The 20331-nt window shown below is 39.1% G+C and overlaps 1 protein-coding gene across 1 annotated transcript in view; it reads right to left on the bottom strand.

Moving 5' to 3' along the window:
- PRTG (protogenin) overlaps nt 1-20331 on the bottom strand; it is a 116826-nt gene that overhangs the window by 56068 nt on the left and 40427 nt on the right. Inside the window, exons 3-6 of the mRNA XM_044231171.1 lie at nt 3212-3356; nt 2134-2267; nt 485-622; nt 72-230 (exon numbers count right to left, since the gene is read on the bottom strand). Of these exons, the coding sequence (XP_044087106.1) occupies nt 72-230; nt 485-622; nt 2134-2267; nt 3212-3356 (576 nt within the window). The remainder of the gene's footprint in view (nt 1-71; nt 231-484; nt 623-2133; nt 2268-3211; nt 3357-20331) is intronic.

The raw sequence follows: 20331 nt of genomic DNA, 5'->3' as shown, positions 1-20331 counted from the left end.
CAATGAATGAGATAAAACAACTAATGTTAAAATACAAGATTCTCCTGAATGCAGAATGAAATAAAACATACCTAAGACAGTTAAGGTTGCCATGGCAACCGTAAAGTTGCGCGTGCCTGGGGTTGTGGCCCGACAAACATATACTCCAGCGTGTTGCAGCTTGACATCAGATATCATGAGATTACCGTTTCCAAGTACCCGAGTATTAAAGACATCAATGGACTTGTGATCTATTTCCAAGAGAATACTTCAGTGAAAATAATGTAACATAAGATCTAAAATTATGTCAGAAGATCACTATCTAATCGTAGCATAAAAAAGTATAAAATTTGCTACACAAAATCCTTTTTCTCTACACAGTGAAATGCCATTAAGTTAAAAGCTACTTAAATGACAAACATGTGTTTTGCATATAAAATAAACATTTTATCAGTTTCTTTAGAATGAACAAAGTTTAAACACTTCTTTCCCTGAGAAAACTTACCAAGGCGGCTCCAAGAAATGATTGGTTTGGGATTTCCTGTGGCCACGCATTCCAAAACAACCGTCTGATGGAGAGACGTTGTTATGTTCTGTGGGCCTGCTATAATGGTTGGTGTGTAGAAGGAATTAGACTCCTTAGCTTTGAGGAGGAAAAGGCACAACATGAGAATAAGATATAATAAGTGAAACAAGTTAAAATATCCTTAAGTTATTCACTTAGGAAATAATTTTAGGGAAATATAACTCACATAATAAGTCACCATTTTGGTGATATTTTAATGATTTTCAGAGTTGAGCAATTATTACCACAATCAATTTTAGAACTCCAAAAATGAAGAAACACCACCACACCTATTAGCAATCTCCTCTCCCCAGCCTGACAACCACTAATCTTTCTGTCTCTCCAGATTTGCCTGTTCTAGACATTTCCTAAGAACAGGACCATATATTTAATGGTCTTTTTTGTAACTGGCTTCTTTTCACTTAGCAAATGTTTTCAAGATTCATCTGTGTTGCAATGTGTACCAGTATTTCATTTCTTTTTACTGAGTAATAATAACAGAAAAGAATTTAATTGCATGGATAGAACACATTTTATTTATCCATTCTTCAGTTGATGGACATTTAGTTGTTTCCGTATCATTCACTTTTAATTGAGGCTCAAACATTCATTTAATCCTTTCACTAATCTTGTTAAGAATTTATGTGACAGTGGGGAGAAGAAGTGTTGGAGTGCTTTTGTCTTTACTCTTTCATACCAGAAAGCTAACAGATACTATCTGATGTTAAAACATAGTGTTAAAAATACAATTTCAGTTTCTCAGTGTTTTCCAAAGAGATCTTTTTAACCTCCAAGGATCTTTTAGGAAACTTGTGAAAAACATTCTTATGAAATTCAACAATGTCTTCAGTCTAGATTTTCTTCCACTATATGCAAGTAAATTTACATTATTTAAAAATAAAAACTAGTATATATATATGTAATTCCATTCTAATAAGACACATTTTTTTCTGCATCTTCATCTCTTTGGCTAGTTTCCCTTCTAACTATATTCACATATGGCAAAATATAGAAATTATGTTCACTTAAAGTTAACAATGATAATTTCTGGGTATTGGAGGTGGAGATATTTTTAAACTTCTATCTGTATATTTTTACATTGTTTAATGTAAAGGTTTTTCTTTCTATACTTTTATAGACATATACTATGCCTACATTATATATGTCTATATTTATATATTACACATAATATACAGACATTAGATATTATATAATCTTTATAATAACCATGTTTCATTTTTATAAACACAAATTATAATTTTTCTTAAAACAACAAGCAAAAAAATACCAAACTAGAAATACATCTTTATTGACAATGGATAGTTCTGGTGGAAATGGATAATTGTTTTTCTCTTTTCACATTTTGTATTTTTACAAAACAAATATTCATTCTTTCTTAAAGATGTTGACGTAACTTAAAACAAGCTGGCCTGTGAAAGAAGAGGTGCCTAATAAGGATAAAAGCGACCATTTCCAACTAGATAACAATAATCTAAGTGAAATTACAGTACTACTTTATGGCATACTATTACAGCCACGAAAGAAAAATAGTTGGGCCAATAAAAGCTGAAGTCACTTCCGCGTGGTACCTGGAATCACTGTCAGAGAGGCTTCCAGACTTTTACGCCTGTGGGCTACAGTAGCAGCAGCACAGCGATAACTTCCAGCATCCTGTTGGCCAACATCATAGATCTGCAGTACTCCTGTTGGTAAGGCAGTTATCCTGTTACAAGAAGAAAGGGGATTAAATTCTTTGAAGTGAGATTTTATATTTTTACATGTATTCTATGATTAATACATTCAACCTTTTTTAAAGTGCCAGACAATGCAATACTTTAAAGACCATTTAAAATATTAGCTTGACTCAACTGTTCTCATTTGGGTCACTACAGCTCTTTGAAACATGTATAACGACACAGTATGTGGTTTGTGAAATCTACCAGTCTGATTTTATACCAGTTACATTTGACATTATAGCTTATATAACTGGTGGTCTAGAGCTTAGTATGATTTTTTTCAAATCCTGATGTCTTGCCTATTAAAATAGATGTATTCTCCAAGATATACCTGAATCTAAGTACTTTAAAAAAAAGCTTTTTTGAATAACATTTTCCATCAGCATCCTACCATTTTAGCAAATGATTTTTACCTACTTTGGAATACTGCTATTCATGAGGACAGAAATCAGACTTTATGAAGTTGCTATTAAGTTCTTGATCCTTAAACCTCGACCTGCAGATCACTGGGGGTGTGTGTGGGGGGGCCAGAGGAGACCAGAAGTGGGAGGTAGAGACAGAATGGGCAGCTACCAGGGCATATGGGAGACCCCCAAAGTAGGAGTACTATAGCCACAGTGGAGGTCTAATTTGCCTCCTTGGGCGGCAAACCAGGTGCTCAGGTGGTCCTATGACTGGAAAAGTTGTTTGAGGAAAGTAACAAAGCAGTAAGATAGGTTATTTGAATTATGATCTAAACCAAAACTCAGAAATTATTCCCCATGTACCAAAGACTGATGATCTAATTGTTTCCCTAAGTTTAAAATGTCTTAAAGAGGTTGGTAATCACTACTGTAAATGAAAATAAGCTCCATAATGGTTTTACCCCTGTAAGTCTCACGATACCTTCATTACTCCTGCATCATCTCCAATGACAAAAAGCTGCATTTACCTGTCCATAGTTACAGGCAGAGTTGTCCGATTTAATTCCCATGTGATGACTGCAGGAGGGTTTGAGGAAATCTTGCATGCAAATCTAGCAACTCCACCTTCTTGGACCTCAGTAGAAATCGGCTGAACTTCAAATGCAGAAATCGCTATAAGATAAAGTTTACAAATTTAGAATAAGTACAGGTACTATTACACTTTACTATACTTGGAAATAACATTATGCTAGATATTATCAGACTTGAACTCCTGCCCAGACATAAGACTGACCCAGCTTAACCAGCACAAAGATAGTTTAGACAATGATTTTGGAAAAACAACTGACCGTGGCCTCACTCAGGGAATCTGGTCTTTACCAGGATGAAATTCTAAATAAGTTCTCAAGAAACTTACAACCCATTTGAAAATAAAAATTAATACAACTGAAACAAAATAAACAATTAATGATATGTAATTACATACCGTTTTTGTGTGGTATGAACTTTACATACTACTATATTTCAGAGAAAAGGGAAATCAAGAAAGACAAATTAGGTAAAAACCATTTGCAGAGATTGGATTTGAAGATTCAGTTGGGTTTGGATGGAAGTGGGGGGAAAAGACATTCCAGGTGACAGGGAAGCAAGCACAGAAGAAATGTGTAGTCTCTGTTTACAGGATTGTAAGGAAACAGCAAGAACTAAGTACTGCAGAATATTTCAGATTAAGGGATCATGGAAAAGGGGAAGGAGACTAGAGATAGAACAGACCTGTACCATGACACAAATTAAGACATCCCTGAACATTTTTTTTTTTCATCCCTGAACATTTTTAAGCAAAGACAATAGTAGTTCTGATAATAGCTGTGTTTGGGCGACATCAATCAGGCATGGATATGTAGGATGGAGTGGAAAAAGAGAGCCTCAAGTCAAAAGACCAACAGGCTGTTTAAACAGGAATGACAGAGCCGGGTGGAGGCGGTGAGAATGTGAGATTCTACAGATATCTTAATGGAAACAAAGACTCGGTTCTCACTGGACACAGACACGTCACTCTGTGTTTGGAATCAGATGAGCCTGGTATTGATGAAGCCGAATGAGAAAGGAGAGAACGAAGACAAATGGTGTGTGTGCGCCTGACGAATTAAAGGTAGAGAGACTCAAGGGACTATTTTTAGTCTCATGTATTTCTTAAGTGGAGATAAATCTCCAAGTGTTGATATTTCTAGAGATAATTCTTCTTTCTCATTCTAGGCAGGCCTCCAGGAGCCAGTCATCAGTGTCCACGCTTTTCCATTTTGATAGAGTCCAGACTCCAGATAACGTTGTGGTTTTCTTTCCCTCTACTGTTTTTCAGGATATAAAGGGCCCCAATGGTGGTCTTACTCCCCCCTCTGCAGAGTCCAGTTCAATATACATACATACATACATACATACATATGCCTGTGTGTGCTTACAGTTTATCAACAAAGTGCGAAGTCATGAAGAAAAGCAGAGGGCATAAGGTCTACATGACTTAACACCTCATTAGACTGGGAAGGGTAAAAAGTGACAGAAGACTACAGATTCTGCCTTAGCCTTACTTTCACTGATCTGTAAATGGATCACAAGACTTTAGAGTATAAGACAAAGCCAGTGAATAATAATGGTGAAAATACTCAGGAACATCTACTTCCAAAAAGCAGATGGGGGGTAGAATAATACCTTATGGGTGTATGTAACCAAAAATTTCTGCTTCCTCAAGAACAGTGGTTCTCACACCACTTTTGTCAGTGGATAACAAAGTCAAAACCATGATCACCATCATCTGCCTTTTTCACTCTTATTTCTCGAGTGTATCATGTGATGGATGATATTGTAACAGACTTAATGCAGAAGGAGATATGCCTGATTGATGAAGCATTAATTTCTCTTATTGATCCCATATTCACCTTGTCCATGATTTCTTGTGGGGGGGAATCTTTTAAATCCCCCAAACACCTTTATATTTAACATTTCTCACTCTCTGGTCCCTTTTGAAAATTCAACCTGCTGGGAAAATGATTTTTCCTAAAGAAGACCAAGCACAATACCCTTTGGAACTCTCATGAGTACCTCTGAGACGAAAGAAAAAAGAGGCATTCATGATTCCACAATAAAAATAAGTTGCCATCCTTCTGTCTGTAACTCCCCTACCTCGGGGCCAACCCCATTCTTCTCCCTCACCTCTGGGAACCTGATGTATCTGCTTCTCTCTCTCTTTCTCGCCTGCATATTCAAATTCTTTTCCTGGATCCTTCTTTCCAACTATGAGCGTGATTAAATTTTCCCAAATCTCAAAACACAAAAAGAACAAAACTCCAGACATCTCTTTATGGCATGTAACCCTCTAAGCGGCTATCCACCCTCTCTCTTCCCCATGGCATTAAAACTTTTCTAAAGAGTAGCTGATGTTAGTCCCCTCCCCTTCTTCCTCTCTGACATTTTATCTTGAACATCTCATCTGCCTTCTTCCCCTATTATTTTATTGAAACAGTGTCAATGACATTGCACACTCCTATTTCTTCCACACTGTCTTATCTATTTCTCTGATTCCTCCTTCCAGTCTCCCTTTTCAAGGGTGCTCCTTGTGGATTCCATCCACATTCAGTTTTCAGTGATATCTATTTCTTGCAGCTGATTCCCCAAAATACATCTCCAGCTTAGATCACCATCCCCAGGGTTTCATACTCATGGCTCTAATTGCTACTGGACACCTTCACCTGGAATTAATAAAAGGTAGTTCCAACTCATCAAGTCCAAAATGAAACCCTCTTATTTCCTCCAAGTCTGGGTCTCTACTTAAGTTTATCACACAACTATCCAGATGCTCACCTGAGCTAGATACTATTAATTCCTTCCTCTACACTCTCATTCACTTGTTCCCACTGATATTAACTCCTGAACACATGTCAGATCCACTCCTGTGTTCCTCTCCCAACATCTCTCACTGAAACCACGATGAAAGCCCCTTATCTGGTCTTCTTACTCCCATTTTCCCTCTTCCCTGCTGCAAAAACATCCTCTAAATGTACACAAGTATGTGATATGGCTGTGCTGGGCTCACAAGCAGCTTCCATCTACTAATTCAAAGGCTTCCTTAGGTCAACCCATTACCACTAAAACCAAAAAAGGAATAATCTCACAAAAAATGTGATTCCAATTTTAAATGTCAAAAACACTGTGCGTTAGCAACCAAACCCTCCTTCTAAGTCTTTAAACTGTTTAGCCAAATTATCAGAAAAAGTGAATGTATATATCCTTGCTACATCAAAAGGAACAAATAGCTTTCTTTATGCCAACTACATATTTTTAATTCTTTTTGGCTGAGTACATTCTCAATAAACAGATTTATTGGCTCCTTTCTGCACCAAGGAAAAGTAGTTTGACATCAATTACTCCAAACGAAACTGTTTATATGGTAAGCATGCAGCAGTATTTAAAAAGTCACTCTCATGTAGTTATATTTAAAAAACACTGAATATCTCTGCAATTAGAGATACACATTATAACTGTGACATAAAGCATTTGATTTCCACAAATCACACAGTATCAATCCCATTATCTGTATAATCACACCATTCATTTAGTTTGTAGTTTACCCATGCTGGCAGGCTTTGAGTCATGTAATTATTCATCACTAATGGGCCAGATGAACTATCTCCCCAGTCCAGAAAAGGATTTTAATTACACCTATTTTAGAAATACTTTAGGCTACAGTAATCTCTTCTAAGTTCATTCGTTCATTCAACAAACATTCATTCAGTATCTAGTACATTCTAGGTATCAAGGATCCAATAATGAACAAAACTAGCAGAGGCACCACTCTCAGGGATCTCCATCTAATGACACAGAGAGGCATGCACCTAAGTTACTATGCCAGCATACACCTTCCAACTGTGATAAATGCTTTCAAGGAAAAACATCAAGCATTATGAAAGCACATAACAGAGGTTATAATAATGATAGAAATAACAATAGTCCAACATATTTTATTGCCAGGCAGTGCTGTAAACGCATTATATAATTTATTTAAACCCCACAGACATTATTACCCCACATTTCAGTTGAAGAAACTGAAGCATAAGGAAATTAAGCACCTTTCTCAAGGTTTTGCAGCTAGGGAGCAGTCTCTGGACACCTGACACGAATCCTCTCATGAGATCCCCAACCTTCCTACTGAAGACGAAAATTACTGGCTCTACATCCAAGCAGTTCTACTGCTCTGGTCTAAGTTAATATGCATTGACTTTCGAGTTGGAAAAGAATATGTGTTAAAATCCTAAATTTCCAAAACACAGTAACACCTTTAAACCCCTGCACACTAGGATAATATTCTCAAGCGAAGGCTCCCATCACAAGCAGGAGAACCTCTATCTCTAGGAACCCATGAAAGATAAGAGACAAGAGTGCATGCAAATTGAGTCTACTACCTCGGTCTTTAGAGGTAGTAAAATTTTAAAATTTGATTTCTTTAGAAATCAAATATATTTTTAAAAAATCTATTTGAAGGGTGTGTGGGTGGCTCAGTCAGTTGAGTGTCTGACTCTTGATGTCGGCTCAGTCATGATCTTGGGTCGTGGGACTGAGCCCCATGTTGGACTCCACACTTAGCATGGAGTCTGCTTCAGATTCCCTCTTTTATTTTGCCCCTCTTCCCCTTGAAATAAATAAATAAAATATTTAAAAAGTTTAAACTCTATTTGAAAAACAGTTTACCTAGTGGGAATTGCTAGCTATTCCTACATTCTTACTCTCCTAGTTCTAAGTTCACATACATTTGAACATCAGAAAGCCAAATACTTGGAGAACCATTAGAGACAGGGAGACCATTTAAGATGCTATCAGAACAGTAGACAAGAGATGGGCTGTGGGCCTGAATGATGCAGGAGATTATGGAATGGAAGGAAGGGCACATATAAGAGATGATATACACAGAACACCATGATTTGGTCATAAGGTATTCAAGGGAAAGTGAGGGAAGGATCCACAGTTGAGGTTTCTGGGCTATGTGCCTGAAAGGTTGGAGTACAGTATGGTACCTATACAGGGAACACAAAAGAAGAGCTCAGATGCATTGACAAATCACCATTACAGACTCTCATTTCCTCAGAATGAGAAGAAACCCAACATATTAAGGAAGACTGGGAAGCTATAAAATTTATAAAATAAAAGACCAGGGCTTAATAATATAAACCTCAAATACTTATCCATCCTGATCTTTTAACTGGTTCAGGTGGTCAAGATGTCAGGTTGTCATTAAGATTTGAAGAAAGAGGGGCGCATGGGTGGCTCAGTGGGTTAAAGCCTCTGCCTTCGGCTCGGGTCATGATCCCAGGGTCCTGGGATTGGGCTCTCTGCTCAGCGGGGAGCCTGCTTCCTTCTCTCTCTCTGCCTGCCTCTCTGCCTCCTTGTGATTTCTGTATGTCAAATAAATAAATAAATCTTAAAAAAAAAAAAGATTTGAAGAAAGACATCCATGAGTTTTTAGAACAGCAGTCTACAAAAATAGCAATGTATAACATGTAAAATTAGCAGAGAAAAGAATTTATTATTTCTGAAGCTCTGTTGGAATGAGCTCAGGAAACATAGTATTCACTGTTCTTCCAATTTAACTTATGCTCTTTTCTTTTTTTTTTTTTTAAATTTTTTTTATTAAGATTTTATTTATTTATTTGAGAGAGAGACAGTGAGAAAGAGCATGGGTGAGGAGAAGGTCAGAGGGAGAAGCAGACTCCCCATGGAGCTGGGAGCCTGATGCGGGACTCGATCCCGGGACTCCAGGATCACGACCTGAGCCGAAGGCAGTCGTCCAACCAACTGAGCCACTCAGGCGTCCCAACTTATGCTCTTTTCTTGATGATGGAAGTTAAAGCAATAGAAAACTGAAGTAGAGAGCTAAGGCAAAACCTTAGCCTTAGCTGGTTTAAAGAAAATCAGGAATAAAATCTAAATAAACTACAGGACATAATTTAGGCAGATAGAGGAGGGCAGTAAAGCAGTACAGCCTTGCAGTTAAGAGTGCAGATATTAGGGATGCCTGGGTGGCTCTGTTGTCTAAGAGTTTGCCTTCAGCTCAGGTTGGAGTCCCGGGGTCCTGGGATTGAGCCCAGAGTTAAGCTCCCTGCTCACTGGGGAGTCTGCTTCTCCCTCTCCCTCTGCCTACCCCGCCCACTTGTGCATGCTTTCTCTCTCTCTCTCTCTCAAATCAATAAATGAAATCTTTTTTTTTTTAAAGAAAGACTGCAGATATTAAAATCTATGGCTCTGGGTTAAAATCACAGCTTTGGACTCATGCTACATGCCCTTGAGAAGTTACTCAACCACAAGCCTCAGCATCCCTCAGTAAAATGGGGATGATACTTTACAAGGTTATTGTAAGAATACTAAATGACACACACATATACATGTATGTACACATATACACACAGAACAACATGAGTATGTGCTCGGGCACTGCTGGGCACCTAGTAACCTTTGTTGTGGTGCTGGAGGTGGTAACAGTAACAGGATGTCCTGCTGTGAATACACTGCTTTTACTTTCAGAATGATGACTTACAGAAAGGCAAACAAAGGATGTTAGTGACCATCATGCAATAAAAATAAACTTTAAAGCCCTAACAAAGTCAGGGGTATTTTAAGATTTAAAATTCTTCTTTTCTACTAAGCTAGACACTGTAGACTTTATGTAAAGAAACATAAAATAGAGAGAAACAAATAATTTTCCTATTTTTCGTGTGTACAGGTCAATTTGTTGGAGAGGATAAAATCTCCTACTTCAATAATGAAGTAATAGGGAATAGACTACAAGAAGATAGGTAATTAAGTTCAGATCTCTAGTGGCAGAATTATATACGATAATTTTTTTTAATTTACATTTTTCCTACAATACATGTAACTAAGAAAAAGTAACATTTTTAAAATAAATTTTATTACTTACATGGGGCATGGGATGGAAGCCTGCATAAATTTTCTGCTATTATTCCCCTACCTGAGAAAATCCCTCACTTCAATTTTATCTGCCCTCTTTTTAGTACTTTGAACTTCATTCTTTGGGCAGACATCACCTATGAGCTATGGATGCTTGATTCTCAACCCAACAAGGGCCCTTAATCTGAGAATTGCAAGAAAAAGAACATCTGAATAATAGCTACTTTTCAACAAATTGTATAAACTTTTACATGAAAACTTAGAAACTTGAGAATATGTAAATATGCATATCTCTATCATGATAGTCTTAAACTTTGCTTTTCAACAAGTGTTTTTCTATATTGATTTTTTTCCTCACCTTTTTTTATCATATTTTTACTTACATTTTAGTTAACATACAGTGCAATATTGGTTTCAGGAGTAATTTTGATTTTTTTAAGGGGGACATTAAATGGCAAAACATCTTATGTTCCTATGCAAATCTTGGCTTTCTCCTTGACATGGACTTTGTTTCTACCAGTTAGGTATGATTTTACAAGTCTATGGCCTCCTTGTGAAACCTGACCTCTTTTTTCCCTCCACAGCCAGTGCTAACATAAACCAAGAACCCCACAAGAAGTCATTAAAGCAGTGCTGTTAAGAGGCCAGAGCTCTATAAAATAGGTAAGAAACAAGGTCTCGAGAAACATGTGCCATCCTCAAAAACAACCCTGCAAACACAATAAATGTAAGTGCCTATTTTATTTGTGACTTCCTCCTCTCCACTTGTCTACTTAATCATTTGCTTCTATGATTTATAGTCAGAAAAAAAGGATCAAAGACGCTAAGAGGAAAATGTTCTCCAAACCTTTATTTGATCAGAAAGCAATATATCTACATTTCTACACTGGAAATGCAGGACTATCCTATGAAATGATGCCATTCAGACTTCCAAAAGGTTGCAATGAATTAAAAAAAAAATACTTAAAACATTTTTATTTTAAAACCAACTAAAAATTATGGAACTACAGTATGAAATGGTAAAGCCATGCAATAACTTTAAAGTAAGTTCACAGAGGACAGAGTAAAAAAATAATAAGTTCACAGACTATTCCCTAGTTTAAGAAAAACATCACTTTCTTTTGTAAATCTAATATAAAATATTCTTTCACTAAACAGAATACTCTTCAGTGGGTCAGAATTTTGATGCAGGGATTACACCAGCATCCTTGAGGCTGTAGATCAGCCAACTGTTCTGAGGGCCTGAGATGGTCGAGGACCGCACCAGTTGCAACTGCCACACCCCCTCCGTGGGGAGTCGTAAATGGCAGGGGCGCATGGCCAGTAGTCACGTTCCAGTGTTTCTGTGCTGTTTCCTGGGGTCTAAGGCACCTATCAGTAGCCTGAGGCAACCTGTAAGCTCATCAAGAACACCGGGAGATTTCTATCTCAGACTCTCCCATGGGTACAATTTCAAAGTCCATCATGGTGTGTTTATACATTAAAGTTTATTTTTATGACACTGATCTTTCAAATCATGCTTTTGTCTATCCCAGATCCTACTGATCCAAACGGAGCTGTGACTTCTTACCTCATCGGCTCCAATTCACTTTGAGTCTTCAAACTTGAAGACAGACCTGCAAATGAAGAGCAAGTAAACCCAGAGACCCAATCCATCACTTAAAGCATCAGGGTAACCGATGCTTTACCTACTGAGGTAAAAACCTGATCAGGTAACCATTCGTTTACCCATATGTGTCAAGATAAATATAAACAAAATAAAGTCTAGAAACTTTTTCACAAGGCTGGAATGCAGGGACTTTGAGAAATAGATTCCACATGTAAGATTTCCAGACTAGATTATTTTCCAGTATAGTTCTACTGTATCCATGTTAAAAGACACCTTTAAGGGGCACCTGGGTGGCTCAGTGGTTAAGCCGCTGCCTTCCGCTCAGGTCATGATCTCAGGGTCCTGGGATCGAGCCCCGCATCGGGCTCTCTGCTCAGCGGGGAGCCTGCCTCCTCCTCTCTCTCTGCCTGCCTCTCTGCCTACTTGTGATCTCTCTCTGTCAAATAAATAAATAAAATCTTAAAAAAAAAAAAAGACACCTTTAATAACACCTGAGAATTCTCTGTTTCTTTGCTATTTTATCAACTCTGTCCTGCCAAACGCCAGACATGGTTCTCCCCACACTCAAGTTCTCTAACTGGAAAGTGTGACACAAAGCTCTTCAAGTCCCCTTCTGTCAGCGGGGCCACTCACTGCTATTCAACAGTTCTCTTCTTAATAACTGGTTTTAGGAATTCTCTAACTTTCCAATTTATTCAGGTTCCTAACCACTTGAATCCTAGATTATAAACTCCTTGAGTTCAGACAACATGTCTTGTATGTCCATGTGTTGCCAAGGGCCAGAACGGTGCCCTGCATACAAAAGGTACTCAACAGAGATTTCTTGAGAATGAACTTCAAATGAACCACGTTACCACCTCCCTCCTATCTGCAACAGAAAACTCTGACTCTTATCTCTCTGAGAAGATTATGATAATTTTGGCTAGAGCACTCCCTACAGTTAACCCTGAGCAAATTACTCTTCTTAAACACGGGTGGTTATGTAGGGGTGCCCAGCTTGCTCAGTTGGTAGAGTGATCTGGGAATTGTTAAATTTGAGCTGTTGGGTATAAAGATTACTTTAAAAAATAAAATCTTTTTAAAAATGTGGTTATGTAAGGATGCCTAGGTGGCTCAATCTGTTAAGGTCTGCCTTCGGCTCAGGTCCTGATCCTAGGGTCCTGGGATCAAGACCCCCACTGGGCTCCTTGCTCAGCAGGGAACCTGCTTCTCCCTTTGCCTGCTATTCTGCCTGCTTGTGCACTCCCTCCCTTTCTGACAAATAAATAAAATCTTCTTTTAAAAACGTGGTTATGAAAAATAGAGTTCTTAAAATTACAGAAGGTAAATGCATGCAGAGCACTTAGCACAGTGCCCATAACATTAAAGGGAGTACATGATTTTCAGCTCTCCCTATTATTGTATTGGAGATAAATTTTCTTCCTCACCACCTAAGAATCTCTCCCTCTTCATCCAGCTTCTCTCCCTTCATGCCCAGTTCTGAGGAAGAAGTAACGATTCCAGTCAGTACCAAGGTTAGCTCTCTCCTGGCACTCTGAATCCCATCCCTGATAACCATCACTGGGCCCCTATTCCATTTATTGTTCCCATTCTCTTGCATCACTCCCTCATTACTAGGCTCTTCCTCTCTGACTAGAAACATACTTAAATATTCCCATCCTAAAAAGTAGTGTAGAACTCAAGCCAAGCCAGTATCAGTACATCTTTTTTCTATCACTGTCATTCTTCGGGAATTACTCCAGCCACCTAATTCTTTCCTCCTACTGGGGCAGGGTGGCATAGGAGGGGACAGTGTGGGGATGGAGAGAAGAGCCGCAGATGTACAGTCCACCCCTGAACAACGTGGAAGTTTTAGGGGCACTGACTCCCCCCCCACCTCCCAGTGCACTCAAAAACTTCCACTTTCCCAAAACTTTACTAGTAGCCAACTGTTGACTGGAAGAAACCCTACAGATAACATAAAGAGTTGATTAACACATTTTTTCTATGTTACACATATATTATAGACTGTGTTCTTAGAACAAAGCTAGAAGAAAAAATGTTAAGAAAACCAAGAGAAAAAGCATTTACAATATTACACTATATTTACTGAAAAATCCATGGATTTTCAAAAATTCATGGATTTTCATGGACCTACACAGTTCAAATCCATGTTGTTCATGGGTCAACTGTATTTGTATGCAGGGATCAGGAACGTCCTTGGGGATGAAATTTATCCCCCACCTTTTTTTAAAGATTTATTATTTGAGAGAGAGAGAGCATGTGCGTGAGAATGCTTATGAGTAGGGGAAGGGGCAGGTAGAGAGGGACAGAATCTCAAGCAGATTGATCGCAGAGCTCAATCCCATGACCCTAAGATCATGACCTGAGCTGAAATCAAGAGTCAGACACTCAACTGCCTGAGCCACACGGATGGCCCCGGGAATGAAATGTATCTTAAGAGAAGAAGTCATAATGCAGATAGTGCTCATGGATTTGGTTCAAAACAAACTGACCTAAACTGGGGAGGATTGTGTCAGAATGCATGGCTGCCGGATTCTCAAGACTAGGCAACCATGAGGACCCATAAATATAGGTACATAAAGGAGAAAGAGGGAGGGGAGGGGGAGATGCATGAGGGCTGCCGGCTAAAACTTCTGAAAGCTTTAATGAGACTACCCGTGAGAGAAACAGGGGCAGAGAACACAGGGAGGCCCATCATTTGGGGTTACTATAGTACCAGGTAGAATGGGGCACAGCAAATATAGTTCATCCAGTGCACCTGACCAGAAAACACCTGGAGAAAGAAACCATAACCCTCCTTGGGGGAGATACTCAACTAACAGAAGAAAGAAGAGGCTGCTGACTCCTCTAGGGTTCTGAACATGGACACTGAACTAAGTTGGAATGGACAAAAACTCACCTCTTGGGGCACCTGGGTGGCTCAGTGGGTTAAAGCCTCTGCTTTCAGCTCAGGTCATGGTCCCGGGGTTCTGGGATCGAGCCCCACATTGGGTTCTCTGCTCAGTGGGGAGCCTGCTTCCCTTCCTCTCTCTGCCTGCCTCTCTGCCTACTTGTGATCTATCTGTCAAATAGATAAATAAAATATTAAAAAAAAAAAACTCACCTCTTCCACAGACATTTTTTTTTTAACTTTTTACCACTCAAGACTTGTTTTTATCACTGTTTACTCATAACATAATGCCTAGTGTGTCCCTGTAGAGATGCCTGGCATATTTGTATTTACCTGACACTTGGCCGTCAATTTTCATCTTAGAGAAAAAATTATAATCGTTGACTTTCTGTTGTCCAGCCACTAACACAATCTCCTTGCTCCTCGATTTCTTCCCTCTCTCCTGCCTCTGTCCCTCTCTCTCACTCTTTCTTCTCAAATTTCCATATTCCTTTTTCTCTGGAAGACATTCTGTAATAGTAACTATGGCCTGGACTGGAGGAATGACTGGGGATGGGAACATGGGGACAGAATAGAGATGTTTGGGAGGTGGAACCAGTGTGACCAGAACTAGGGGCAAATGTTCCAACAGTGCAAGATAACAAACATTCTCAAATCATACTGCTATTGGCAGTACAGTACCAAAAAAGGTTAACGTATAACAATAACAATAAAATGCCTATGGACACTATTCAATCCTCAATTAATGGAACTCAGAGACCTTAAAATGACTATGTTATCACACAGGAAAATGTTTGTGCCATGCTAAGTGAAAAAAAAAAGATACAAAATTATTTTGACAACAGTCTTAGGATCACTCAACTGGAGAGGTGGAATTCACTCTCATGACTTCTTTTATTCCTAATAAAATATGAGCAGGACAACCAAAGTTCTTTTTTGCAGGCATCCAAAAGCTAGCACTTGAACTTGACAACAATGCTGGGCTTAATAGAGTGGCATGGGCCAATGCTGATGCACACAGACTGGAGCAAAAGATGTGAGTCCACAGGACTATGAAAAAAACAAAAACTTAAGCAAAGACATTTTACCTCTCTGAAAAACTTAAAAACAGCTCAATGAGAACTCAAAAAACATTTTTAGTGGCAGCCAAAGATAATTGTTTTAGGAGACAAGCAAGACTGAGGCAGAGAATTTTATTTACTGGTTGATTAAATAAATGAATGCATATGTAGTTAACTACTAAAAATGTGTAATAAATATTTGAGTAATAAAAATCAATGTAGGGGCGCCTGGGTTAAGGCCTCTGCCTTCGGCTCAGGTCATGATCCCAGGGTCCTGGGATTGAGCCCCGCATCGGGCTCTCTGCTCCGCGGAGAGCCCGCTTCCCCCTTTCTCTCTCTGCCTGCCTCTCTGCCTACTTGTGATCTCTCTATGTCAAATAAATAAATAAAATATTAAAAAAAAAATCAATGTAAAAGTTGCTGCTTGTTTCTCACCCTAAAGAGTATGGTAAAAGATTTCCAAATTGGGTGGAAGGTTGAATGACCTTCATGGTCTCAAAGGTGCCTTCCACGACACTATTATTCCAGCAGCATATGTTGTGCTCTTGGAAGCTAAATCCCTGACACAGAGGTCGTTGTGGTACAAAGAGAGATCCCGGAGTCAGGAGCTCTAAGGTATGGTCTCGGCTCACTTACTCACTGCCTTTAACACACATAGATCAGATTCTCCCTTGAGGTAGTGCCCTCTACTTCACAGGTTCTTCTGAGGAAGGAATAAGATTACAGGCATGAAAGGGCTCCTGAGCTGGGGTATGAATGGACCTTAGCTATGGGGCAGAAAGCAATGCAAATCAAGAAACAGGACTGGACTGAGGTCAGGGACCTGTATTCTTTCCAAGCTCTGTCATGAATGAGCTGTAGGACCTGTCAAAAGTAAGCTCTCTCTGGTTCTCAGTGTCCTCATACACAGAATGGTAGTGCCCTTCTCCACTCATTCTTCGACTCTGATCCCCAGCCTGAGTGCTGAGCTGCAAAGAATGGACCCAGTTGCTTAGGGTTGGGTCTGGGAAGGATAAGGGGACCACAGGCATGGTTACTTATGGCTACCCAGCTTTCTCTTAGGGAGTATGAACATGTCCCAAAATTAGACTGTGGTGATGGGTGTCCCAAGTGAATATACCAAGTATTCTTTTCATTATATACTTTAAGTTGGTGAATTGAATAGCATGTGAACTATATATCAATAATGCTAATTTTTAAAAAAGAAAAATGGTGGTATTTTTCTCAACCATCACTGACATTCCTTCCACTCCCAAAGAACTTTCCAAGAGGCACAGTTCATCAATCAGGCACATGCCCTGATTCATCCTTGAACTTGAAAACTCAAGATTCATGGAGCTAATAGAGATTACTGGACCAGCTATAGCCACTGTAGCCTTAAAAAAAGACCCAACATGGATGATCTCAATGTTCAATGATATGTTCCAAGTTATCCATAATTTTCAATGGCAAACTTACTGAGGCTGAGGCATTTCCAGTTCCCAAAAAGAACTGAATTCTCAAGGGTGTTGTCAAGTCTGCAGCAGGGAACTCTTAAGCCTCAAAGTGGCATAAATATATTAAGTAGCCAGTAGAAAGAAGGTTGGGTACAAAATATATGGAAGAAAGAAGTCACAGAAGACTAAAGACAGACAATTTTCCCAGGCCACACCTGTCCTTACATATAGAATAAAAAGCTACACCATATCATAAAATGTCAGTGGAAAGGCAAAAGAACTAGAATAGCCAAAATGATTTTGAAAAGGAGGAACAAAATTGGAGCGTTTGCACTGCTTGATCTAAAGACAGAATTTCAAGAATTATGATAAAACTACAATAATCAAGGAACAATGGTATTGGCAAAAGGACAGATTCGTAGATCAAAGGAAGAGAAGACCACAGAAATAAACCAAAACAAATATGTCAATTCATTTTTTACAAAGTTGCAAGAGCAATTCAAGAGAGAAAGGATGGTCTTTTCAACAAATAGTGCTTAAGCAACTGAACCCCCAAATCTTGACTTACACTTTACACCTTCAATAAAAATGAACTCAGGGGGTGCCTAGGTGGCTTAGCTGGTTAAGCATCTGACTCTTGGTTTTGGTTCAGGTCACAATCTCATGGATCGTAAGATTGAGCCTAGTGTCAGGTGTGGGCTCAGTGGGGAGTCTGTTTGAAGAGTCTCTCCCTTTCCCCCTTTCCCCATGCCCGCCTCCCTTCCTCCCTTTCTTCTCGCTCCCTCTCATGTAAATACATAAAAATTAACTCAAAATGGGTCACAGACTTCAACGTGAAACATTAAAGTATAAAACTTTTAGAGGGAAATATAAAAAAATCTCTGTGACCTTGGGTCAGGTGAAGTGTTCTTAGATACGACACCAGAAATGCAATCCGTGAAAAGAAAAAATCTATCAACTAGACTCCATCAAACAAAACAGAAAAACTTCTGCTCCTGATTTAAAAAAATAAATAAATAAACAGCCACTGTTAAAAGAAGGAAAAGACAAGCCATAAACTGGGACAGAAAATTCGTAAATCACATATCCAACAAAGTATTTGTATCCAGAATATATAAAGAACTCTCAAAATTCAGTAATTAGGAAATATCCAGTTAAAAGGGGACAAAAGATACAAACAGATACTTTACTAAGGAAAATGTAGAACAGCAACGAAAAAGATGATCAACCTCATTAGTTATAGTCATAAGGAAGTGCAAATTAAAACCACAAGGAGATACCACTACACACCTATTAGAATGGCTCACATAAAAAACACTGACAACACCCATTGCTATTGAGGGTATGGAATAGCCAGCATCCTCATACACTGCTGGTGGGAATGCAAATTCGAAGTCACTTTGGAAAATAACTTGGAAGCTTCTTCAAGTTAAACACTTATCACAGGCACTTAGAGCATTCTCCTTTTTAAGTAGAGTACTCAACAGAAATGAAAACTTATGTTCACACAAAAGCCTACACAAGAAAGATTGCAGAAGCTTTATTTATAACAGCCCCAAACTGTAAGCTACCTAAACACCTAAACATCCTTCAACTGGTGAATGGATAAACCACAGTAAATCTATACAAGGGAATATTACTCAGCAATAAAAAGGAACAAGCAATTAACACAATCATTAGGCTACGTGAAAAAAGCAAAACCCAAGAGCCCACATACTGTATAATTTCATTTATATGAAATTCTGGAAAATGCAAGATAATGTGGCTGCAGGGGTTAGGGGAAGAGGAGTAGACTACATGGGCAGTGAAAGAATGCTTTGGGGCGATGAAATTCTTCTCTATCCTGATTGTGGTGACGGTTCCACACCTTTGCATATGTCAAAACTCACAAAACTATGGACCCAATAAAGTAAACTTTACTGTCGTTTAAAAGGAGATTTTTATTTATCTATTTGAGAGAGAGAGAGAGCAAGAGAGCGTGTGAGTTGGGGGGAGGGGCAGAAGCGGGGGGAGAGAATCCTCAAGCAGAATCCTTGTTGAGCACAGCACAGAGCCAGAGGCAGGTCCCCAAGATCATGACCTGAGCCCAGATCAAGTCAAACACTTAACTGACTGAGCCACCTAGGTGCCCCATCAGCTTTACTTTTTTTAAGTATGTAAATTAAAAAATAAATTTCAAAGAAGGCTATGTTCTTTAGAAAACAGAAAGGCTTTTAATTTTCTAGTTATGCTTAATAAAGAATTATAAATTAAGCAAGATGGTAACACACATAAATTTTACAAGCCAACTCCTGCAGACTGTCTTTACTTGTTCTGTGAGGTCACACCTGATTTTCCCAAGTGCAGAATTCTTTTATACTCCCAAGATCTTGGGAGTATGCTGCTTGTTCCATTGTTTTATCAGCTCAACTTTGTGCCCCTGCTCACAGGACAAGGCCTGTGTCTTTTCATCTTTGTATTCTTGACAGAGCACAGAGATAAAAAGAGCACTCGACAGATAGCTGATACACAAATGAGTAAGATATACCAAGGTACACTCAGTTCCCTCACCATCTCCATCATCTGGAAGGTATACACAGCAGAATGTGGGCAAAACACTCTGAAGGACCACATGAGGCTGAAACTAAGTTTACATTATCTTTAGCATGCCATAATGAAAAGTGTAAACAAATATTTATCCTAATAAATAGGAATGGATCTACGCTCCTAAGGAACAGAAGGAGTAAGAAACCTAGAGCTCTCCTATTCCCCTTCCTATGGAAATGAGGGGAAAGCTGTCACACCTCTGCTGGGAGAGTAGAAGATTAGGGAGTCAGTAAGGCATCACACACACATATGTGAACACACACACACACACACACACACAAGCATGTGCCTGAAAAAATGAGCCCTTCCTGAGGAGCCCAGGCTCCTGATGCCAGCTGTACCCTGCAGCGCTGCATTTCTGGCGGGGACCTTTCGCAGGACACTGACCCGGCATTCACTCCAGATGTGTGTCAGTTCCCAGGCCCCCTGACATTGAGCCTGTCTTGGGAAGTCACATAATATTCAGCCTGACATAGATCCCATCCGACCAGGCTTGAAATTATTTAGAAATTGGGTCCTAGAACCAACTGGCTTCAGCCAAAGAACCTCACATGTGAAACAGATTTTCTAGAGTGGTGACAGGGTTTTGGAATTCATGTCTGACGAAGACCGC

This window comes from Neovison vison, chromosome 13, assembly GCF_020171115.1.
Source record: "Neovison vison isolate M4711 chromosome 13, ASM_NN_V1, whole genome shotgun sequence".
NCBI classification, from domain to species: Eukaryota; Metazoa; Chordata; class Mammalia; order Carnivora; family Mustelidae; genus Neogale; species Neogale vison.
Note: the sequence above shows the minus strand (reverse complement) of the source record. Positions and strands in the feature narration are given on the sequence as shown.